The 25,646-nt window shown below is 40.3% G+C and overlaps 1 protein-coding gene across 1 annotated transcript; it reads left to right on the top strand.

Annotated features, from left to right (window-relative positions):
• Window positions 1-309: 309 nt before the first annotated feature.
• EPHB3 (EPH receptor B3) lies at window positions 310-25,617 on the top strand. Its single transcript, XM_053459993.1, has 16 exons — window positions 310-755; window positions 16,069-16,133; window positions 16,967-17,639; window positions 17,787-17,942; window positions 18,595-18,924; window positions 19,165-19,289; window positions 19,672-19,834; window positions 21,156-21,261; window positions 21,380-21,435; window positions 22,713-22,835; window positions 23,122-23,369; window positions 23,638-23,853; window positions 24,078-24,227; window positions 24,336-24,529; window positions 24,756-24,911; window positions 25,049-25,617. Exons 1-16 carry the CDS (start codon window positions 701-703, stop codon window positions 25,155-25,157), a joined length of 2,925 nt encoding a protein of 974 aa, XP_053315968.1. The 5' UTR covers window positions 310-700; the 3' UTR covers window positions 25,158-25,617.
• Window positions 25,618-25,646: the final 29 nt, after the last annotated feature.

Raw genomic sequence — 25,646 nt, forward strand, 5'->3', positions numbered from 1 at the left:
GCTGCTTATATCCTTTTTTTTAACATAACACTAGTGATTGACAACCCCAGTCGCATTTCCATGGTGACAAACCCAGCAGCCTATGGAAGCCGAGAGGCGGAGTAAAGCCTTCACGGTTCCGCCCAACTCAATTCATCTTTTCTCTAAGTCCTGCCCACAGTACTCACTTGCCCACGTGCCTCGCGTTCATGTAGGTGGAGCCATAGTAAGTACCAGACCAGCGAAAGCATTGAGGATTGCTGACACGGCACGGGGGCGTGGCAGTGACTGTGATTGACACACTCCCCTCCCCCAGTAAGAGCTGTGGCTGCAGTGCGGGATTCGCCAGTGTGAGGTCGGGAGTTACCCGAATCTGCCCGCGGGGGGAGTGTGAGTGTTAGCAGTGCTGTACTGGCAAAGAGACTGAGCTCGTACACCCGCGGCGAGGCATCACACGCTCCAGTACTCCCACAGAGGGACACACTTACTGGGATACTTTCTCCTGGTAACCCGAATACACCCGAGGATTCTACACAGGAATTCGAATTCTAGTTGCGGGGCAGCACAGTCACCCGAAAAAAAAAAACCTAACTCGGAATACACCCGCTTTAGGGGGTTCAAGGATCGGGATAACGCCGGTCGATTTGGAGCCTTAGCCGGATGAGTGGGTGATCCAGGGGAATCTTTTATTCCGGGTGTAGTGTCCGCGGGTCACCCAGACATGCTCGTGGCGTGGGTCGTGTTCGCGGTGCTGGCGGCTGTGGAAGGACTGGAAGGTGAGACGGAGTGTACATGTTATAGTGGTATCGGGTATCTGTGCTGGGAGTAGGGGCACCTGGGGTGGGGTGCTGGTGGGTGGGAGATTCTCTGCATCGGATCCGTTCTGTCCCACCGCATTAGAATCTAACTACTCCCATCACGCTCAGCCACTCGAGTTCCGTCCCTACACAGGGGACTGCGATACCTGGCTGCCCGGCTTCGCGTGAAACTCGCCGTATCCGCACCGATGGGGCCCCGCGCGCCGGTGGGCTGCGGTTATACCGATTCATTTACTATTTTATTCGTTTGCCTTTATCGATCCGGATCGGAAACTAAAAGCATTTGTTAAAACGAGAAACTTCCTCCGTGTAAGAAGTGACCGAGGCACCGTCCTAGATACGTGTCCCCCACCTGTAGATGTGACCCCCACCGTGCCCGTTTCAGATTTGGGGTGCGGGGTATTGGGCTATTAACCCTTTCCTGTACTGGCTGGGTGTTCATGTGTAAAAGAAAATCTGGGGAAGGAATCCACTCTTTAAAATCCCCATCCCAGTGTTTGCGGTATGTTAATAAATCGATGTATATATGGAATGGTATTTCTAACATATGCTCCCAGAATATTGTGTAGATGGGGCTAACATGTGATTTCTTAACATGTGATCCTGTACATACGTGACATGAATGACTGCTTGTGAAAGCAGCCCTTCTCATAAAGTCACATTGTTGTGCATTGTTTCAAGTGTGTTGTGGCAGATCGTGTCACTTCGGCATCTGCAAAGCCATGACGTGCGTTTCGTTTACCCGTAATCCCGGCATGTTACACATTGATTCCGATAGAAATTCCATTTATTACCGGGACTCACCGCCAGTCACCGGCTTTATCCTTTTTATGTATCGTTTTATTGAAAATATTTTTCTCTCCGGCTGATACGCCTTCTTAGATATGATGGGGTTTGGACAACAAATCCTGCTTGATCACTGAAATTAAAAGAGTTATGTATTGAAAAAAATGTATATAGCGGAATAAATATATATATATATATATATATATATATATATATATAATTTCTAGATTGTAAACTCTACCTATTGTTTGTATGGGTTTGTCTTGGTCTGCCAATTCTAGCTTTGTCATTCCCTTTGAATATATGTATTATAAGAAGTGTTGTGTAAATTGTTGGCGCTATATAAATAAGATGTGTGAGTATGTGTGTGCGTGTGTATATGTATGCATGTGTATATGTAATGTGTGTTTGTACTTAAGCGTGTACTAGAAAACTGGCTGATGTGTAAGCCTACTGAATTCTAAAAAGGTTTGTGGTGCGAGGATTTTTCTTCTCGCTGAACCGAGGCCGTGGTGAACTATCCCTCAATTTCATGGCTCCGTAATTGCAAGTGAGAGAAGGTAGATCTCTCCTCGAGGGGTAGCACGTTCAGTGAATGCATGATGTGCGAGACGCCCTTTTTCTGTTTACAGTATCCACAGCCCTCCTAGTGCTTTCGCTGCCCACACAGCGATGGGTTAAGTCGGTCGCAGGTTCCGCTGGTTAAGGCCAGACGCACACAGTCTGGGTGGGGGCAGGGATGGGGGGGCGCATTTATTTTAGAAAGATCCGTAATATTCTGGAGCTGCGTATTTCCACTGATGCAAATGAGGCATTTGACCTATGCTCCTAAAAGTTCACAACCCATTACATGCATAGAACGAATGCATTGTGTTATGTCGATTTAGAAACTGACAAGTTCTAGAAGCGCTCTAACGGTAGACTCATATATAGCTTTTGGACGTTTCAAAGTTGAGTTTAGCTGGGAGAAGACTAGATGTATTCTTTTTAAAGGCAGATTTGTAAAAACCCGACTACCGCCGTGTGTGCACATCGTTTCTACATACTGTCTCAGTTGAATGTATGGATCAAATGTTTGCTGGCAGAACATGGCATTTGTACACGGCACAGTATGGTATAGCAGATGAGTTAATGTGGCGAGTCTGGAAATGTAGTGATTGCTGGCTCTGTCTCGGGGTAACTATTGCAAGTTCTGTCGCGTTAGTGTTTTTGTTTTTTAAGGGTAACTGTTGAATTTTTCGTGAATACTTGCTATAGAGTCAGGCTGTACTTCAAGATTTTTTTTTACAAAGTTTAAAAACATAACCCATGTTATTTATTAACTATATATAATATATAGATTAAGACGGCAGGAATGCATGGGACAGACGGAAAGCTTTCTCGAGTCTAAGACAAGATCAAGAAGCGCTTAAGGCTTGACTCATTTAAATCAAGAAAAATGGGCAGACTGGATGGAACGAAGGGCTCTTATCTGCCGTCAAATTCAATTATTTCTTTATTTCTAGTTAAGAAATATTAAGTGCATGGAGACCAGATTAACAATTAAACCAAATTCTTATTCTGCATTTCACATTTGTTTGAGAAACGTTGCCCTATGTTTCTAGATCCTCTATTGAAATGTAAACCTAGTTCTACAAAACTTGTTAAAATTCTTCAAAGCCCGCAATCTAAATCTCTGTATCTACTTTATGTTAATGTGATATCTTATGCCAACATTTGAATTGTTAGGTGATTGATTTGCAACCTTTTGTGTTGTGATTTCAGCAAATGCCTACTGGGGAGATAACTTCCTACCTCCTTATCTTTATCTATTCTGGATCATTGATAAACCAGGGCGGGGATAGTTTATGGAAGCTCCAGACTGACAATCACTAATTTCCTGCCTTTCAACATCCCAAGCAACTAATTAGCTTAACGATTGCTGTTTAGCATTTGCATAGAGCCTTCCAGGGCGTGTTTGGGTTGTCTCCTTGTCGCAAGGTTTGAGTCTTGTTGCTCGGCATATTATTAAAAGTTAATGTAGCTCCATAAATTAGATAAAGTGCGAGTGGACATTGTGTACTTCTATCAATATCTTTTTCTGTTGGCCAAGATATTGAAGTATTTTTGGAATTCTGTTCATCTGCATGTGCTGTGTAGATCCAGTGAAGGTTTCTTCAGCTGTAGCGTCTTGGGGGGAAAATGTCACCCTATGCCCTACTGATATTTTGAACTTCTTGGAGTATTCACTTCTAGACATCTCATCTCAGGTGTGATGGCATCTTCCATGGGTGTTGTCCGTACAGCTAGCAGTGCAACCGTTTTTCTTAAGCATTTTTACATCTCTCGTTGGCCTTGGAGGCCAGACTTCATTTCCTTAACCTTGTGCTGGATTAGTTAACCAAGCAGCGTTACACTGGGGAATGACCATATTACCAGGAATGTAGCTCACAAAGCTGAAGTATGTGGTTGTATCTGTTAAAGCAGTCTAGTTGTTAAGCTTGGATAACACTGGTGGAAACATTCTCATCAAAGGAAAGAACCCAACAGATTCTGTAAAGCTTTTCTTTCAATTTATACTTTTTTTTTTTCTTCTTTCACCTTTTGTGGACATGTGTCACAGCCTATGAAAGGTACATACACATCAAACAGATGTTAAGATCTTTGTAATTAATGCTGTTCACACTTTGTGCGAGATGCCTTCACAACCATCACAAGGCCAGCATCACATATATAGTAATAATCAGCTCTGGACTTTTGATCCCCCTATTTAATGTGCCTGCATCACTGGCTCCTGTGTTGTGGCTCTTCTTTTGTTATGTCTGATATTGTAATCTACGCTTAATGTATAATTGCCTTTTTTAAGGCGAACGGGAAAACAAAGTCTTGAGTCTAAGGTCTCATGTATTGCGAATACACAACATCTTTCCTGTTGTCTCCGTGTCTGGGGTCCTTTTTTTTTTAAGAGCAATGCCGTTTTTTTTTTCTTTCTAATTCTGGAGAGTTGAGATCGGGTGGGTGGTATTGGTTTGAAATGTATGATGCGATGTCTGCACATTTTCATTGTTTAGCTTTGCTGCATGTGTTGTAATGTTTTCACATTCCTGTGGTGTTGGTTTGTCCAGTCTATTGTTGACTTGGCGGGGTGCTGGTTCATTGTCAGTATTTGGTGAAGAGTGGCGCTCAGCTAACGCAGGGAAACCTGGTTTTCCGTGACATTACAATATAAGATGGTGTTTTCCTTTAATTATATTTTATATATTCAAGGGATATGAAAAAAACTAGTATTGACGGACTAGGCAAACCCATACGTTGGGTAAAGAGGGCCCCGGCTCGAAAGCTTGCATACATAGGTCGTATGTAATATAGTGCCAACTATGTATGCTGTGCTTAACACTGTGTGTGTACGCGCGCATGTGTTTGTGTGTATGCATAGGTATATCAGTAAAATTATCGTGTTGACACATTGTTGTGATCGCTGTAATATTTTAAACTCCCCAATAGTTCATGTTTAATGCAAATTAAATGTAATGTAAATTAGGAAAACTGGTTAATTATGTTTATATATAATTAATCTTATTTTCCTATTATCTGATTGCTTTCAAAGCTGTAACATCCTTTTGGTTTTGCTGTGTAGTAGAGAGAGATCACTGTACCGCTATTCATTAATCAAGGTGTTTATTAATGTCTGCCATACTTGCTATTTCTTTTATCGACTAGCTCAGCGCTGCTCTGTACACAAGGTATTGGCCTCTTGACGGGTACATCTTGGAAATTAGTAGTTGGCGGTTTACTATGTAGAGGTCACAGCAGCCACATACGTGTAAAATGTCCTGGATATCAGTGCTAGGCAAACACCAGGGGCAGGGGGCAATTTTTGGTAATTGGGGGGTAGTTTCAGGGCTTGATTCATAGGTGGACATTTTTTCTTTTAGTAAATCAACTTGTACTTTATCTCTCATCAAACTTTCCTCCTTTGTCTAATCCTTCCACAAACCGGTATTTATTAACATACTATTGGCTATAATAATCCACAAGGATGCTTCAGTTGTGCCTGGCCCCCATCGACTGCTTTTCGGTGTAATGCCCCATCAGTTTGTTTGTGAATATGTTCATTCTTCCACCCTGGGGTGTTCACATCTTTTTAGCCAACGCATATTGTGAAAGCCTCGTAGCCGCCTTTCTGTGGTTATTCAATTGAGTCTCTAAGAGTAACAGCCTTATAAAAGCTAATGAGCTGAGAAATCTCATTTATAAATTAAAGTAAATGCCCATGTTGCCCTCTCCATGTATAACACAGAATTTGACAGCAGACCTGACCTGCCTTGTACGCCCTTTATTTATTTTTTTCTCCCATCTGCATTGTAAAACTTTTTAAAGCTTACTTGGTCCTTGTGTTAAGCATATCCTTGTATCTCTCTATCATACATGTTTGAATTCTCTCATTACAGTTCTGCTGGAAGGCAGTTCCATTTATCCACCACCCCTTTTCAATGAAGAAATACTGTCTTACAGCTAAGTCTGGGACAACCTTAACGTTTATTTTATAATGTAGTGTAGATTCTAAAATATATAACTATTTACTACACCATAAGAAAAAAAAAAAAGTTGGTGAGAAGTGGATACATGGCATTCTGCTCTTGTGGTAACTTTTATTTGATACGAGACACAGTTCATTTGGAGTTTTACAAATGGTGTACAGGGAATTGGGTTGAGAGGCTTGTAAGCCATCACTCACTTTACTCTGCTCACTTTCTAAATCTGGCGTTGAGTTACATTTTGTCTTGGAATGGCTGAAGAAGAAAAAGAAGAAGAAAAAAAAACAAATTATGCAAAAATTTCAATTTTGCGCTCACTTGAAAGAAATCTGTGTAGAAGTATAGTATACACACGTGTAGCGCAACATGTTTTGTCATCGGAGTGAAACCATCTGCGGGCATTACTCCCCAGGGAGAAAATTGAGCACGAGGGAGGGGGGGGTCTCAGTAGTACAGCTGGAGATAGCGTTCCCTATCTAGGGTCTGCATGGATTACTAATGATAACCAGTCATTTGTCATCTACCCGGTTAATGCTAACTTGTAAGTGGGATGAGTGCTGAAATGAGCATTTGCAATAGTGAGGGGCACAAGGGAGGGCGAAGCGATTTAATCTCCCGGTCTTTACTTTCCCACCCTACATTCTTTAGAGATGGCAACATAGAAAAGAGTAATAGAAAGACTCCAGCTGTTGAACATCCTGTTGCTTCTAAAAAGCACCTAGGATGATTCCAAATCATCCTCAAGCGCAAGAATGAAACCAGTTCTTTCACTGATTCTTTAGGCTAAATGTCACCTTGTGTTCCATCCACTCTGACCACTCTGTACCTGCGCATGGATTTTTTAAAAAATTTTTTTTGGTCTTCAGTCTACCACCCGCTTATCTGCTTCTCTTATTACTTGTGCTATCCTGTTACTGTCCACTTTCTCTCATTCACTTCCTCCAAAAGCTGCTAATTTCAGTGTCCATCTGCCACTGACCACCATTTCTGCCCTTTGACAGCTTGTGGTCTTCTAGGTGGTGTCTAGATATGGATTTATTACCCCCAGCTGTCACTTATGTCTCTAGACTCCAAACCCAGGTGGTCCCACACAGGAATGACCTAATCCGTTTCAAAAATGTAATATTGGTAATCCCCACCGGTTACTTGGGTAGAGTTACTCGCGACTGTGGACATTTATGTAGAAGACACCGAAGGGCGCTTTCCGTCAATATTACTTTATTAATTATACTCCTGGAGTTTGACATTTGTAAGCAATCGAGTGTAGCGTGTTTGTGAATAATTAGGTGGAAAGCAAAAGAAAATGGGGCTTAGTGTGTTCTCGTGTGCATGAGCCTCAGATGTTAAAATGGAAACACCGACGTGTTCTCTGACCTTGTGAAAGAATGTAGGTAATTAAAAGTGCTGCTCTTCTACCAAAATAGCCGAAAGAAGTGGATTTGGAAGGATTACAATGTAAACACAGACACGGTGCCATTAAATAGGTAACCGCTCTTGATGTCATCAAGGAGAGAATACTAATCCATCCAGTTTTTTAAGAACTAGCATAGCATGTATGTTTGTGTGTTTATGTACATGTATGTATATATAATATATTAGCATGTACATGTGAGCACGCACCTCCCCCCAGTGGGGGCCCGTTTTGGAGCTGTCCTGCCGGGAGGGGGATGCCCTCCTGGGACTGTCTGATGGAGGGGGCTGTGTTAGGATTAGTTTACCCTGTTTTACACAGCAATCCTGTACCAAATCCAGACCTTTCTTTTTATTCTCTCCACCTCCCTCCACTTTTTTTTTTTTTTTAATGAGAAAAATGTGTCCAACTTGAAACCGAGCCAGTGTTAGAAATTACAGTGAAACCTTATGTTGTAAAGAGGGAAAAACTTCTCATGGCAGTATACTGGTGTCTGTCGCTATGTTTGCACATGTATAATTTTACCTGTACGGTGCCAACCTTGTATTTAGCACCTTCCAAAATTACAGCTCAGAGAAGATATAATAGTGTAACAAACCATTGGATGGAGGCAGGGAACAGATAATTACAGAATGTAGAAATAAGAGCGATCTAGTTTGTGCTTGCAGACTTTCTTCCCTTAGACGAAAATCTAGATTCAAAAAAGCCGGATGATGACCTTTATGAGATCAGCAAGTAGAGAATCGAGTGCCTTCTATTTCTTTGGAACATGTAGCGTTAGTAGTTAGTTTAAATACAAAAAATAGAATTTGCAGATCTGACCAAGTTGTCTGAGACCCCCCCCTTCCAAAAAAACCCATGATTACTGTAAACGTTCGGGTTTTTTCCCTTCTCTTTTCATTTGTTTGTTTTTAGGATTTACTTCGTGTGACTCACACCTATCAGGCTTAGTATAAGCTCCACCTTTGTAGGCACAAGTTCTCACATAGTTCTTCCAGTCTGTAGTTTTTCCACTGCATTCTTTCCAGCGGGGAAGTCTCCCCATTTATCCGGAGTGGGGGTTGCTTTTCATTTCTTCTACATACATGGGAATTATGGTTTCAGGGTTCCGATGCATTATCGGTGTTTAGACTGGCCAACAAGGTCCTTGATCTTAAATTTGCTCTAGTATACAATCAAACCATGAGTATTATGTATCAGGACCAACATTGGTTCTGATGTTCTATGGACCTTCGCAAACCTCGTCAAAGACACCTTGCCTATCCCAGATTCTCAACACTTGGCTATAATCTTCAAGTACCTTCCTGCCGTTCCTTCTCCTATATTTGGCTACGACCCTACGATGCTGTTGTTTAGATATGAACAAACAGTCGTTTATGCAGAGTGAGTACCCTAACAATTAATCAATAAAGAACTTATTAAAACATCCATGCATGGGGTTGATTAAATGTTGTTTGTTTTTTCGTACACAGGATTTATTAGCTTAGTCTCTTTAGAATATAAAATACATCTTTGTGATATAAGCTTGTTTGAGCTGGACCCTTCTCAACTTTTTGTTCGACTTATTATGTAATGTGCTGCGTAACTCCCGGTTGCCCATTGTACGGCAGTGCGGGGTAAAATTGTGCTATATAAATCAATAATTCTTCTTGTTGCAGTTGGGATAAAAAATACATTAAAAGGGAAAGAGAATGTTGCGTAGAGCTGCCTGTCATGGCTCTCCCAGTGAGTGCATGAAATAGTTGTGGTTATCTATTCTCGCTGGTGATAAAACAGGCTTTCAAGGGCTTCATGTCATTGAGATGGCTGATACCGTGACCTTTTCTCTGGCTATGGCCATCACTATGACCCTCTATAGATAATACCTTTTTTGTGCTACATGCTCACAATGTATTCTTTATGTGGTGCTGCTGGTCTCTTTCCCACACTAGCTTCCACCACTGCGGAGTAGGTACATACAATCTACCGTTGCGGCTACCCTTTGAGTTTAAGAATGGAATATTAACATCTCAACAAGCCATTTTTTTTTCCTAATTTATGGTGATTTTTAAATTGTTTTCCAAATAAAATATTTTATTTGTAAATAAGGAAGAGACGGTAGTTTACAATATGACAAATCAAACTTGCGTAATACCCTAAGTGTAAACATTACAACATCCATGATGTGTATAGTTCTCATTCTGATTAATAACAAATGCCAAAGTAAAAAAACATTAGTACAAGATTATAACCATTAGATTTATTTCCGAGCAAAGTCTAGAATTATCCATAGCTAAAATATTTCACTGGTTTCTATAGTCATTGTCCCCAATTGCCCCAGTGCTGCCTTAATAAATACTCCTGTAACCCTAGTGTTGGGCTTTTTTTGTACCAAATAGTAAGAATTTTTTTATTTATTTATTATATTTTTAACTTTTTCCCCCCTTTGGGATATACTTAAAAAAACTATGCTATTACAAAGTTTAAGCAATGGTCTTATCTCCACCAAAATCTTTTTTTTTTTTTTTTTTTTCTAGGACCCCATAGTATCATGGGGGACTGTACTTCTATTTTTTTTTTTATTATTCTAGTGGATCATTTATTCGAGAGGGATAATTAAATGGTTCACGATAAAGAAAAATGCATTGCAGGGCATATTCTGGTCATAAAGATGGATATGAGCACTATTATTAAATCAAAATTGGTGGATCCTTGAAAAATATTCCATCATCTAACAATGTCTGTAGAATACTTGTTGTCAAATTGCATTATTACGTTATTATTATTATGTTTAAGCAAGAGGCCTCCAGAATTGTGCAGAACATAGGAGCCAAGATTATTTTCATATAATCTGGGGAAAAAAATCCTATTAGTTTTGTAGACCCCCCCCCCCAGTTTACATTGTGTACTAAAACATTAGCTCCTGCTTTCTACAATGTGTCGACCTCTGCCGTGGATGTATTTTAGTCTCGCATTAATGTATATGAATCACTGGAAAGTATAATGCAGACAGACTGGTAACCGCATTTGACACTCACTGAAGTCACCATTAATCTGGAATTAGTGTGCTCTTTGATGCGAGGTCACACATAACGCGCATACTCTAAATATAAGCATGCTCTCCTCTTTTGCCGACAGCAGAGCGAGTCAAGTAGGTGTCTCGGTACAGAGTATCTAATTGGCATTTTTCTTTCCAGTACAATGGACAGCCAGATAGCTGACAGTATAGCGCATGGCCATGCTCACATAGAAATAAATTGCTTCTGTCGCTCCTTTAATGTTGTCTGTGGTCCGTGACCTTTTGGGGGAAACAGCTGTTCAGAAAGTCAAAAATTGGTCGATCTTTCGGTTATAAACAGCAAGGCTTGTAAAATGTCCTAGTTGTCTCCGAAAGGTATGACAGTTGTAGTTTACTGCTGTTGCGCCTCTTCCATTGGGATCAGATGAAGAACGCAGAGCTCAACAACAGAGAAGAAGTTATGAGCCAGACTGTGATGATGATATAAAATCGAGCAAAAAGTTTGGAGGCAGATCTTAAAATCTGGACTTGTCGAGCCCTCTGTCTTAGTTGATATTCACTATATATTTATTTTTTTCATTAAATAAACTTAATTCTTCAAACTGTAGCTATATCAGATGTAACCTACCTCTTGGTATTATCAGTATTGGTTGAGAGACCTTATTAAATACTCGGCACATTTTCTTACCGCAATTTGGGTTTTAGAAGTTGTGTTAAATCATTTTTGTAGTGATGCCACTGTTTTATATATTAATACCCAGAAAACGATTGGTTTCTCATCTCCTGAAATGTAATGTTAATGGGAAGTAAGATGCTTTAGAGAACACTTTCCCCCAAACCTTCATTACGATGAATAAAACTATGTAATAATGTGCGTTTTTTGCATAATGTTTTTTATTCAAGTGATATTTCATGCCTTTGTGACCAAAAAAAAAAAGATACTAGTTGAATCCAGGATTATTGTAATTTTGTGATATTTATGTTTTTGTTTTTTTAGTATGAGGTGCCTTTGAAAGTATTCCATTTCATGGACCCGCAGGTTCTTTATATCCGTGATAGTCTCAGCGGTTGCCAATTCAAACATTTTAGATATTAGCTATGGGCAAGTCTGTCATATTATTACGAAAGGAGCGTGACTGGATTAGAAGGTTAACATTGTGGTGGTTGCTGCAGTCTCTCTCTTCTGACATTATATATAAAGGGCACGCTTTAGCTTTTGGTAATACTTTTAATATTCCCAATGCCTTTAATACTTTAGGACCCGCGTCATTTTCACGTTTCTACCAGACTATCCAAATGGCAGGTAGTAAAACCAAGAAACACGATGTGCTTTATATGAGGAGGTTAAACAAGTAGAGGTGAATATCCTTACCCATAAACCTCCCACGTACTATGACTTTCAGATAGGGGGTCAGTGCCTAAAATTAGAATACAGCCGCTTTTGCTAAACACGCATGCCTGAAAAAAAACCAAAACAAAGGAACACTTTTTCAGATGTATGAGCAATGCAGATGTAATGATCTGTAAGTTTTTCAGTCACTTCGATGCAAACCAGCTTTTTTTTTTTTTTTCTTTAGATCCAGTTATTTTTTTAATAAAATTTCCCATAGTAAGCTTGCAAGTAGAGCCCTCTTTTCCTATATATATATATATATATATGAATTGCTGCGTAAATTGTTGGCTTTTTAAATAAAAGGTAACAAGACGGTGTCTATAATTTCTCTGCTGCTTTCTCTGAAGCTCAGTTGGGTGGGGAAATCTCTAGTTCCCCTGTATGTATATCGGGTATAGCCCATATGTATTGAAATGATATTTATTATGGATTATGATCTCGGGGAGAAAGTGTTACCTTGTCTGCGTACTGTAAACGTCCCTTTCTCCTCTTCACGATGGTGCTTCATTAGTGATGCATAGTTGTACATCCATAATGAATGAGGCAGGGAAATGAATAAGCATACCTTAAAATGCCCGGAGCTGCTTCTTTCTTGAGTGAGCCCTTGAAAAATAAAAAGTTGCTGATAAATATGACTTCAGAGGTTATTTGCTCAGACCCTTCTGTTGGTCAGACACTACTTGGAATGCCTTCGTTTCATTATTCTGGTCTGTAAGAACCATTAAGTAGACTAACATTGTGTAGAGCATTTCTTCAGTTTATCTGATCACAAATTTTCCTAAGACTTTATTTAATGTTATTTAACCAGCCAGGCCTAATCTTGACTGTGGTTATGCTACATCACTCATGCATTATTATGTCAAAAAAAACTGGAGATTTCTCTATTTATCATCAACTAATTAAGCAAAAAAAAAAGCATAATGCCACATTGCTTCCAGAACCCAGAACCATCGCTTTTATTTCAAATTCATGCAAAGAAATGTGTGAACGGAATATTAACACAGTAAAACCAGCCTTAAATTATATGATTATTCAGGAATAGTCATTTACGCATTGACAAACCTCTAATCTATAACACCGAAGCCATCGGAAAATATATAATCAAACCGTGAATGCAATGATTAAAATGTGCACAATGCTTAGCAGTGTTGTGTTGTCATCCTTGGTGTCTTGTTTTATGCAGTTATGCAAAAGCAGAATAAACAAGAATAAATTTAAACTAATTGGCTAGATTCCTAAAGGGTAATATGAGCATCTTCTTCTTTTTTTTTTTTTTTTTTTTTTTTTGCAAGCAACAAAATGTTCAATGGCTGGAAAGAAACTGGGAATTCCTTGTAAAAACTTGTATTCTAGAGCTCGATTAAATGGTACGAAGAGTTGGGTGTTACCCTGTGTCAGTTTTATGTTACGCCTAGAACCTTTTACCTTTCTGTTTTTCTGCGTCGTCGGGATACTTTCATTTATTTCACAATATTTAAGTAAAGGCTGCCTAACATGGATGTACCGATATCTGAAACTGTGTAGGAGTTCTAGGATTTCTATAATTTGTCCAATAAACCTGCTAGCATTGTATGGTAATGGGCTGAGCTAATGTGTTACCCATCATACATTAAACCTGTCTGGTTAGTATAAATTGATCACTTCTATTCTAGAACGTAGTTGTTGACACTGGGCAAATTTAACTTCTAAATGAACCTTTCTTTTTTTCATTAACTTGTGACACTAGATGGTGAGTTCTAGATGCAGTATGTGAAGGTCTTCTAGCTGGATGTACATAAGACAGCTATTCATTCATTTTGCTGGGTCAGGAGACTGGAGTAGGCACTGTACATTTTCATACACAAACTAAATTTAAGGTTTTTTTGTTTGTTTTTATTATCCTTCTGCTTTCTGTTGTCATGGCAATTTCATGTCTCGTGTCGATTTTACATCCAAGATATGTGAAATCTGAAAAGGCGAAAAACGTAAACCTTTATAAAAATTTCTTAAGATACAGCGGTTGTCATATATTGAGGAGTTTTGTTGTTACTTTATCTAATCGTGTGGATGAGATAAATGTGATTGTTAATTGTGTAATTGTGTCCATAGATGCATGGATTTGTGTTTTGTTTCTCTTCCTGAGAAACGTGTGCCATGTTGTTCCACTAAAGTGTAGGCAAAAAGTTATATATATATATATATATATATATATATATATATATATCTTATTTTAATGGGGCTCTGAACAGTTTATCATTATTTCAGGGTACCGCCTGTCTTGTCTTTTAGGACGTGGTCCATGGCTCTTCCTTTTCACCCAATGTGGTCTGGGTTTAGTGTTAAAAAGGTAGCATTGGTACCGGTTTTAACCTTCTGTCATCTGGCGGAAGTTTTAAAAGGGATTTTTAAAGTTAGGATGCCCAATGCTTATGGAAATTTATCCAATGCCAGGTTAATGGAAGAGAGGACTATCATACTTTCTTTATCTCCCACTCTACTCATAATACCTGCCCCTGGGATGGGTGTTGTAGAAATATTCGCATACAAGGTATTTTGAAGGGTTGACTGTACAATCTATAGAACATCATACCATAACCAGGGGTTTAAGGTCTGAAAACTATAGGATTATGTGAAAACGTCAGCGAGAACCCTTTGCCGTAGCAGCAAAGTATATCTGTAGAAATGCTTGCGTGTAATCCTCAACTCGTGCAATAAATAGGTTGTGTTTTTCGTAGCATTATTTTTTTTATTTTAAATGATGCATACTCTTAAAATTGAAAGGCTCTATGACTAGCAACTTGTTTTCGTATGCCGTAGACGTACGAAAATATTTTTCTTGTAGAACCTGAAAATGTGGCCTCAGTTCTTGTTCCTCCTGCATATGCAAGCAGTGGTATTGTACCCATATGACCACTGTTTGCTTATGTAAATGTGTAATCTAACCCAGATAATTGCGCTGAGCTGAGAATGGCCTCTTTCGTCTTTTCTCAAGAACTCCCATCTCCAGTTGCTTAAAAAGAAATTACCCTGAAACAAAATACAGTAATATTAGGTAAACTGTAATAATTTACCTAAATTGACGCTTTTGGCAGTGGTTTTGCATTGCTCGTTCCTGGGCAAATTGTTGCCTGCTGGAAAGCAGGAAAACGTTTGACTATTTGATGTCTCGGTCGATTCAAAATTCTGTTTTAATCTCCTCTGACTCGGCTGCCAAGATCCCCCTCCCCTCTGTCTCTCGATTTCTGCCTTGCCTTTTGGTATCATGTTGCAAGGCACACTGGAGAATTTACCGAGCACCAGTGTTGGTTTTGACAACCGCATATATGACCAGTTTAAAGGAACAGTCATGCTTAAATGTGTATGTTTGTATATGTATGTGTGTATGTATATATGTATATATGTGTATATGTATGTGTATATATATATATATATATAAAATAATATTTTGTGCGTCTATATATAAATGTATATAATAGATAATAAAAATCCCTGTTCAGATTTTTCATAGCTTGTGTGGCTTGATGTTTACCAAGCAGTCAATAGCAACTGTCGGGTTATTAAATATCCTCTGAAGCTTCTTCTGCTAGATGAATCCATGATTCCGTGGCAGGGCAACATGCCACCTCTCAACTGCTAAACTACAACTGCTTGGAGGTTGGCAAGCCCTAAAATGTCCTAGTCGTATTTATACTATTTTTGATAGTTTTTGCGAGCTCTAGTGAACTTGCAGTGGCCATGGGAGGAACAATGTATCTAATTTTAGAGTAATGGTGGACTTGTTCAACTTGTTTCAGCATGATGCTCTTTTAATTGCAAAAAGTCTGGCGGATACCTGGATTAGGCTCGGTATATACGTAAGCCTGTTCTGAAGGGGCGATGTGAGACCTTATTTGAAAGAACGGGCATCAGGTTCCCAACAGCCATTGTAACACATTTTTGCTCCCAGGGTTTAAGACGACTAAATAACCACTTTGCCCATTAGATAGCCGTTTCAATAAAAGCGACAGTAAAAGTAATATTTTTGATCATTAAATGTAACTTTATAGACACTCATGATTAAGGAAGGTACATTTTAATGTGGGTTTTATGAGAAAAATGTGAATGTGTTTGGATCTTGTAGGTATTGTGAAAATTAACTAAGATTAGATATTTTATATAGTAAATCCCCCTTTTTTTTTTTTCTTTAGAAACTATGATGGACAGCCGCTGGACAACATCAGAGCTTGCTTGGGTTGCATACCCAGACTCTGGGGTAAGATTTCCTCCTACTCCCCGATTCACTGCATTACTGCTAAAGCTCCCGTCATAAATGCAATGATCCGTTCTATTATTCTTGCATCTCTAGTTTCGAGTATGGCTTCCACCATGCTCTTTTAAATTCTGGGTTTTGATCAGACTGCCGTTCGGTCATACTTTCCTTTTTCCCAGTGTTTTGTTTCCCCCCTTCATTCTTCTTATTTTGCCCTCCCTCTTCCCACCAGTGTACCCACTGCAAGTCATTTCACTGCTAATCCTATTCATTTCTTTTCTCTATTTGTCAGTCTTTCTTCTGTAGCGACTGACCCATCCTTACCATGCCCCCACCCTCTAACACACTTTCCCTGCACACATCTTAAGAATGGTTTACTTTCTGACTCATTCGATTCATTGTGGCTGTACAGTCTTTGTCTTCGCCTATCTCTGGATCTAAAGCCATAATTACCATCTTTCCTCATGCCTCTCTTCCTGATATTGCATTTAATATCTTGGTTCTTCATTGGCAAGAGTGTTTATAAACCTTTCTCTTTGGTTAAAAAAAATGAGGGTGTTGCTTCCCACATCCATCTTTCGGTTCACCCTTTCCTACCCCTTGCTTTCCCAAACCATTCCACCTCTATTATTTTCTCCTTGAGTCCTGTCAATTTTGTTTCTTATTGTTTTACATACTGTGACTTTTTTGTACCTTGCACCCCTGTCCCTTTAATCTTGTCTTTCATACACAGTCCACCATCCATGCTGTAATTTGTTCTTTCCTTACTGCTTCATCATTGTTTTTCTTTGTTCTACTTCATAAATAATACTTTTTTTTTTTTTGATTTTTGCCAGTGGGAGGAAGTAAGCGGATATGATGATGCATCCAATCCTATAAGGACGTATCAGGTGTGTAACGTGCGTCAGCTCAATCAGAACAACTGGCTCCGCACACAGTTTATTCCACGTAAGGATGTCCAGCGCATCTATGTGGAACTGAAGTTCTCCGTGCGAGATTGTAACAGCCTTCCCAGCGTTCCAGGATCGTGCAAAGAAACCTTTAACATGTTCTATTATGAGTCTGACACCGACTCTGCCTCTGCTGATAGTCCTTTTTGGATGGAGAATCCTTACATTAAGGTGGATACCATTGCCCCTGATGAGAGCTTCTCACGTCGGGATTCTGGCAGAGTCAACACAAAGGTTCGCAGCTTTGGGCCGCTTTCCCGTGCTGGTTTTTACTTGGCGTTCCAGGACTTGGGTGCTTGCGTATCTCTTATTTCAGTGCGAGTATTCTACAAGAAATGTCCAAGCACCGTGGCTAGTTTTGCAAGTTTCCCTGAGACTCTGACTGGTGCTGAGCGCACCTCGTTGGTCATTGCACCTGGAACCTGTGTGCCTAATGCTCTTGAAGTATCTGTTCCTCTAAAGCTTTATTGTAACGCCGATGGAGATTGGCTGCTGCCTGTGGGTGCCTGCACGTGTGCAGCGGGCTACGAACCTGCCGGAAAGGACACTCAATGCAAAGGTATGTGGACAAAGTGAAAATGGCGGCACCGTTGTAGTTGGAGGTGCTACAACAAGTAGTGTTCCCTTTCCTTTTTCTCCTTTTTATACCCAAGTCTCTCTTGTCACAAAATTTTATTCATGTTTTGGTTTTTATATCTTATTCCAGCTTGTCCGCGTGGAACATACAAATCAAAACAAGGTGAAGGCATCTGCATCCCATGCCCCCCAAACAGCAGGGCACTATCTGCTGCTGCCACAGTTTGTCCTTGCCAGAATGGATACTACAGAGCTGATGGCGAAACTCCTGAAATTGCATGCACAAGTAAGGAGAATTTGTGCATTTTTGTCATGTCAAGGGTGTACCTTTATCAGAGCAGTGGCAAAGGTTTGGCCCCCTTAATCTGTCTTGCATCCTACTGTAAAACTCCTTTTTGAACCAGGCATTCATTCATATTTGGAACAGTCCTTTGTTTCCTATCTCATTGGGACTGTCATGCACCCTATTACCACGCCAAGGAACCTGCTCATATCTTTGATGGTTAACTGAAAATATCATAGGGCTGTCAGTGAAAGTCAGCTGTGCCATTATGTCTCTCTGAAATTTATACTTTTAATCCTAAGGATACTGTCAGCTCCGTATGATAATACTGATGACATAAGCAAAGTCAGAATTCCCAGCTTCAACTCTACTGATATGGTGCTTAGATAGACATCACTGTTTCTCAGAGGCGCTCCTTTTTCAGACAACAGTGGCAGTTATTTATCTCTTGCTACATGATGATCCTTCCATTCTCACCATTACTATAAGAAAAGAGAAAGCGAGTCAGGAGGGCATGAGACTGTGTGAAGGTGGCAGGGGCCTGGGATATTTAGATTGTGATTTAGGATAAGACATGAAAAAAATGTGACAGGTGGCAAATGTCATGACTGCTGTCAATCTTTTTCAATCTCTACATTCCTTTCTCTCTTTTCAGCTGTGCCCTCTGCTCCGCGAAATGTAATCTCTAATGTGAATGAGACCTCTGTTGTCCTGGAGTGGGTGGAACCTGGTGATTCAGGTGGTCGTGAAGATGTTATGTATAACATCATTTGTAAAAAGTGCTCGGGGAAGCTGTGCTCTCGCTGTGACGACAATGTTCAGTTCTGGCCTCGACAACTTGGAGTCACTCAAAGTCATGTTTCTGTCAGTCATCTCCAAGCTCATACAAAGTACAGTTTTGAGATCCAGGCAGTAAATGGGGTGTCTGGCAAGAGCCCCCACCCACCAAATTACCATTCTGTTAACATAACAACCAACCAAGCAGGTGAGAAAACCCAGACATTCTTCCCATATCCTGATGAGAGTTTTACATAAAATATAATTACCTTTTGATGATCCAGGGCAGTTTTTTCTTTTGCATTGGGAACCTCTTACACTAAGAGCGACGCTAAACAGTCCCTTTGCACAGATGTTATGGTCAAGTAAATTCATTGTTACGAGAATGAAGAAGAATTAGACAACTTCTGTATAGATGACTCATGTGTGATTTACTTTCTTTCCTTAGCTCCTTCGGCTGTGCCTAATGTGATATCTCATGGCAGCTCAGCAGGTTCTCTCACTTTGTCATGGTCGCCTCCTGAGAGTCCCAATGGCATCATTCTGGATTATGAGATAAAGTATTTTGCAAAAGTAAGCACACAAATATGTTTCATTTGCCTAAATACATCTGTCCTCTTCTCCAAAAACATTTCCCCCATGTTTCGCTCAGGGATTTTTATTTTTTATGTTTTATTTTTTTGTCACCATGTTTTTCATCTCAAACCCTTTCCTTTTCTACATCCAATCCCCAATTTCTTTTTTTTTTTTTTTTTTTTTTTTTGTTCTCTCCTCTTCAGGACTTTCATTGCATTTTTGCACACTCTGTCGCCCAGTTTACCATACTGCTTTCATGTTTACTTTGCACTCTGTTACTCAACTACCATTAGACGTATGCAGTGCCAAAATATTCCCTATACTCTCCTTCCTTTTGTTTCTTTTACAGTTTTAATACAATTATTTCCTTACTTTTCAGGGCCACAGTGGTGCGGGTAACACAGTAACCAGTCAGCGCACAACGCTTCGTATCGAAGGAATGCAGGCTGACACTATATATGTAGTCCAGGTTCGAGCTCGTACGGTGGCTGGATATGGTGCATACAGTGAGCCACGGGAGTTCCAGACCACAGCCGAGGATGGTGTGTAAACATCTGAAAAACTCATTCTTGCACGTACCTCTAATATAACCACTAATCCTCTAATTGCCACATTCTTTCCTTCGGTCACCTGTTACACACCAGGCCCCTTCTTTCTTCTCATAGATCCCTTATTTTTTGTAGATGTATTCCAAATGACCTTTAACCACCAATTATTACAGATAACTGGCTGTGTTATCTTTGATTTCTATCCTGTAATGAGTTGGTTTAGCAGTCACAGGATGCAGTCACTCTCCCATCCCAACTTATGTTTAGCCATCCATTTCATGCAGTTTCATGAGTGTATGGATGGTGATCAAGCTGGCATGGTGGCTTATATGACCTTATTGCTTAGTAGGTAAAACAAACAGCTTGTTTACTTTATTTGTTGGTTATATCATTCTTTCACATACAAACTCCCAACTCCCTTTTTTGTGCCCGCTGATGTTTAAACCTCGGCCACCTATGCCGAGGAAGAAACACTGTTACCTCTAAATACGCTAGAATCTTGCTATATCCTGGTTCATAGTCATCTACCTGATCAGTACTGCTGCCTCCCATTTTATCCCTCAACATATCCTAGATTTTCACCTGATTGTTTAGTTAATCCCCTGAGCCATACACAACCATTTCAGGTTCTCTAAACCCCTGCTTAAACCTCCTGTCCAGGTTACTATACTACACTTATCCATCTAATCGTCCTACGTAATCCAAGTGTAATTTATTAAACCGGTTTGGGGATTAAATAATTTGGTAGAAAAGCAGGGGTAGCACATGGTAAAACACCACATCTTCATGTAGCTAACAAAATTACTCTATCCGTATCCATTCCTGGTATAACCGTACGCATGTGTTTTTTTTGGTTTTTTTTTTGCGGTGCTCGCATGCTCACTGGTATTTTTTCTGTCTTTTTATGAAAGACAGTTTAAGCACGCTTTTATTTCCACGCTCATTGAGTCCACTTACCCAGTAACTTCTCTAGCACACTGAACCCAACCCCCCCATTCTTGCTTTGCCCTGACTTCCAACACTGTTTAACAGTGGCCACCAATCAGCAGGTACATACCCATTCCCATAGCACACAGGTGACCCCTGCCTACTGATCACTTACTTTCTTCTTACCGATCCCTTGCTTTTCATTGGTTCATCACTCCTAAAATTTCCTTTGCCCACTGATTGCTTTCCTACCGTTTTCCCTGGGCCCACAGATTCCCCACTGTCTATTTTTCCTGTGCCTGCTGATTCCTCGCCTCCATGCCTTCCTGTGCCCATTGACCCCTCACCCTCCCTCCTCCTTTCTCCCTCCCCTTTTTTCCCCCCGCAGGCGACCGGAGCAGTCTTCAAGAGCAGGTCCCAATGGTTGTTGGCTCTGTGACGGCTGGACTGATATTTATAATTGCTGTTGTCGTTATTATAATTGTTTGTTTCAGGTGAGTATCTTTTGGATATCTGGGTGGATTTCAGGAGCTCACTATCTGAGTATTTTAACACTCTGGACATGGTTTATAACATTGGTTCCTCTTGTCTTTTTCTAATTATTCTTCGTAGCCGCAAGCAGAGGAATGATCCAGAATCAGAGTACACGGAGAAACTGCAGCAATATAGTGAGTATCTGTAGTGTGCCAATATGAACCGGACCCCCCCCACGTACCCTTACCCGTAGAAACATGAGATGGGGAAAGTGTGACCTGCAAGTCCCATGATCCCCCCTGTTTAGTACGTGTATATGTATGTAAATGTGGCTGTGTATATATATATATATATATATATATATATATATATATATATATATATATATATATATATATATATATATATATATATATATATATATATATATATATATATATATATATATGGGTTTACACGTGTCTACCATCGCTATCACCAATACCAATGCGTTCATCTGGCGTACTGGTTTTTTTTTTTCTTTTCTCTATGAAACCATTGTACTTGGCCTCCATCACCTTCCTTCTATTGATTATAGTGTTTGGGCTGTGCTTTCTTGCTCTGTCTACTGATTAATTGCTGTATTGGATTTGTCTCATCACATCCTCCTGCCAATAATGATTGTTTTCGTATCGAGTCATGCCTGTTTGCTATTACAAATTACACTTTCTCTTGATTGAAAGATTCATTCTTAGTCATAGGCTTGGAGAGAAACTTACATGGCTTTTGTCGTTGCAAACATTTTTGTCGACATCTTTCCTCCTTCCGGTTGTGATGCCTTGGGAAGTCCCATAGAAAAATAAAATATTTTCCTCTTTCAACATAAAACACAATAACTATAACTGTTTGTATACTAGTAACGTAATTAGTGGTCATTTCTTCTTCATTAATGGTTGTAAATTGCATACCCTTCTGTCTCGCCACTGATTTTGAGAGGGGAAATGGCTTTCCATATGTCTGCACTGGTCATTATATAAATATACACCCAAAGTGGCTGGGAAATGTGGTTTCTTTTTCCACTAATAGGTAATTTTTCAAAATCTGCAAACAGCCATTTAACCACTAATTGCTCATTATTCACACTGCCCTGTTTGTAGATGTACTAATCCCTCCTTGCCATATGTTTGAATAAAATCGCTTGGCAATCGATAAGATTCACATCGGTGGGGAGACTTTTCTCGCTTTTTCATAATTCTAGAAGATAATCGTTTCAAATAATATATTCGTGTCATTGCTGTGAGATATCTGTTAAGGATTTCTTCTTACATTTTACTTATAGCATGCAGGCGGTATATAAAAGTAACATGAATGTTTTTTGGGCTTTGCACCTTAATTAGGGAGCTTGGTTCGCAGATTGTGGGAACGTTTATAATGCGTTTATTCTCACAGGGATGGCCTGTGCTGATTGCTTTGCCTTTTGTAAATCTTGCAGTGGTTCCTGGAATGAAGCTTTACATTGATCCATTTACGTACGAAGATCCTAACGAAGCCGTACGTGATTTCGCCAAAGAAATTGATATTTCCTGTGTAAAGATTGAAGAAGTGATTGGTGCAGGTGTGTTACGTTTTATCCGCTTTCCCAGTATATACAACTATCACGTGGCGTCTCGAGTTTCACACTAAAAAATTTAGAAGTACTCGGGGCCTCTCTTTGTTTGGGTTTGCCAAGAGTACAAACCGAGACGTCAAACCCGTGTTAGGCTGCGTTCACTGCTAACATGCGAAGGGCTCTGCATATTGCATTTTTACTCCGACGAATTTATTGAAGAATGGAAATTAAGCAGTTCAATGGTTGGATTGTTACGTGCCTGATACATTGTTTGTTTCTCGCGTTATTCTAGGCGAGTTTGGGGAGGTGTGCCGCGGTCGTCTGAAACAACCTGCACGCCGAGAACAGCTGGTGGCTATCAAGACCCTAAAAGCAGGATACACGGAGCAGCAGAGACGTGACTTCCTTGGTGAAGCAAGCATTATGGGTCAATTTGATCACCCGAACATCATCCGCCTAGAGGGAGTTGTAACAAGGAGCCGGCCTGTGATGATCCTGACAGAGTTTATGGAAAATGGAGCTCTCGATTCATTCCTTAGGGTTAGTTGACGACTGATTTTACTTCACTGTCCTGCTATTGCAGAGAAAGCGATTTACCGAGTAGAACGTTTTCCAACCAAAAAAATGCCTTGTTCACTAACTCTTCTATTGGGAACATAAGGTACCTTTTTTTTTTTACAGGGTGGCCATCGTTAGAAAAGTCTGTAATTGTAGGGTGACTAAAATGTAAATGGGGTTTTAGAAAGAGTGGAGACCAAAGCTTGAAGCACACAGGAGTATTCTGACTGGATTTAATCTCTCTCTACAGATGAATGATGGTCAGTTCACAGTTATCCAGTTAGTGGGGATTCTCCGTGGAATTGCGGCTGGAATGAAGTACTTGGCAGAAATGAATTATGTTCATCGTGACCTTGCTGCACGGAACATCTTGGTCAACAGCAATCTTGTCTGCAAAGTGTCGGACTTTGGCCTGTCCAGATTCCTGGAGAACAGCCGCTCTGACCCCACATACACCTGTTCCTTGGTAAGATAGATTGCTTTAGGTCGTAAACACGTGTGAGAATGATACAGTTCGGAACAGAGATCTGAAAGCAAATACAATACAAATGATGCAGAGGATATATTGGGGCATATTTTAAAAAGAAAAAAACTGGGCAAACTGATTGTAGTCACATAATGAAATCCTCTGTTAACACCAAATAATGTCAGTTTGTTTGGAATGGTGTTAAACTTTCTTTTCTTAATTAGGGGGGGAAGATTCCAATTCGATGGACTGCTCCTGAAGCCATCTCGTACCGAAAGTTTACCTCTGCAAGTGATGTTTGGAGTTATGGAATTGTCATGTGGGAGGTGATGTCTTATGGCGAGCGACCTTACTGGGACATGTCGAATCAAGATGTAAGTATTGTGAGGTGTTTAGGAAAGCTGATTGTGTTTAGTTGGAAACAGTGACGTGTTGAGTGGGACCAGTGTAGTAGTTAGTCTGATGGCATTCTCTTTTGGCAGGTCATTAATGCAGTGGAGCAGGACTATCGCCTACCACCACCTATGGATTGTCCTGCTGCTCTTCACCAACTCATGCTGGACTGCTGGCTCCGTGACCGCAACCTGAGACCTAAATTCTCACAGATTGTCAGTTCATTGGACAAGTTAATACGAAATGCAGCCAGTCTGAAAGTGATCAGTCCAATACAGGCAGGGTGAGTGCTTCCATATTGAATAACTTCATGTACTGTATTTCCAATGGTGACCACTGGTCTGGCCTAGGCTATTGAGCATCAGAGTTCCGCTGCTCCCTAGGCCTGTTACAGGAGAGATTTCTGATCTCTAATATTGGCCCATTTACACTATGGAGGACTGTGCTCTTACTTGATCTCCTTCCCCTTTCGCTCAAATAAACTGACTTCATTATTTGTGCGGTCCTAGGGTATCTCAGCAGCTTCTAGATCGAACCGTTCCAGACTACACAACCTTTCCCACTGTGGGTGACTGGTTAGAGGCAATCAAGATGGGCCAATATCAGGAAAACTTTCTGAGTGCTGGGTTTACATCCTTCCATTTGGTGGCACAGATGACAGCTGAGTAAGTAATCGGGAGGGTGAAGGTTTTCTGGAAGAAATAGTATGTTTTATGCAGAAAACTGCATTATCTGTTAGAAGTTTCTTTTCACTATGCATTGATCCTGATAGGTCTCTAACATCTGATTTCTCACTTGTTAGGGACCTGCTCCGTATCGGGGTGACATTGGCTGGACATCAAAAGAAGCTTCTCCACAGTATTCAAGATATGAGGCTGCAAATGAGCCAAACCCTGCCGGTCCAGGTTTGAGATCCCAATGCCCGGAGGACAAAACTCTTCATATTGAAGAAATATTATGGACTTGGAAGGGGCTCCATAGGAAGCTGAGGTGTACATGAGAGAGACCCTGGGACGTGATGGTGGTTTTAAGTGGAGTTACAGTCTTTGCACAAAGGGGCTTTCTACCCTCTGTTTGCTGATAACTTACTCATCATCTGCTCATGTGAGCAGGATAGGCAACAAAGCCCACCCTTACTTTACTCATCTAGTCAATCTTGAAATGAGAGCCTGAGTGACACGTGTGCATGAATGACCGAGTGAGATGTGTATGATTGGGGCAAGGCATCAAGTAAAACAGTGGAGGAACTGAATGGCTTGAGGGGAATGTGAGTGTGAATGAGGCAAGCTTGTGGGTGGTATAAGGGTAAGCAGAGGACCGTATAGAAAGTCGAAAACATTTTAAAGTGTCTTCCACTCACTTCAAGACCTCTCAGACAGTGATAAAGATGCCGGGTTACA

Source organism: Spea bombifrons, chromosome 3 (assembly GCF_027358695.1).
Source record: "Spea bombifrons isolate aSpeBom1 chromosome 3, aSpeBom1.2.pri, whole genome shotgun sequence".
NCBI classification, from domain to species: Eukaryota; Metazoa; Chordata; class Amphibia; order Anura; family Pelobatidae; genus Spea; species Spea bombifrons.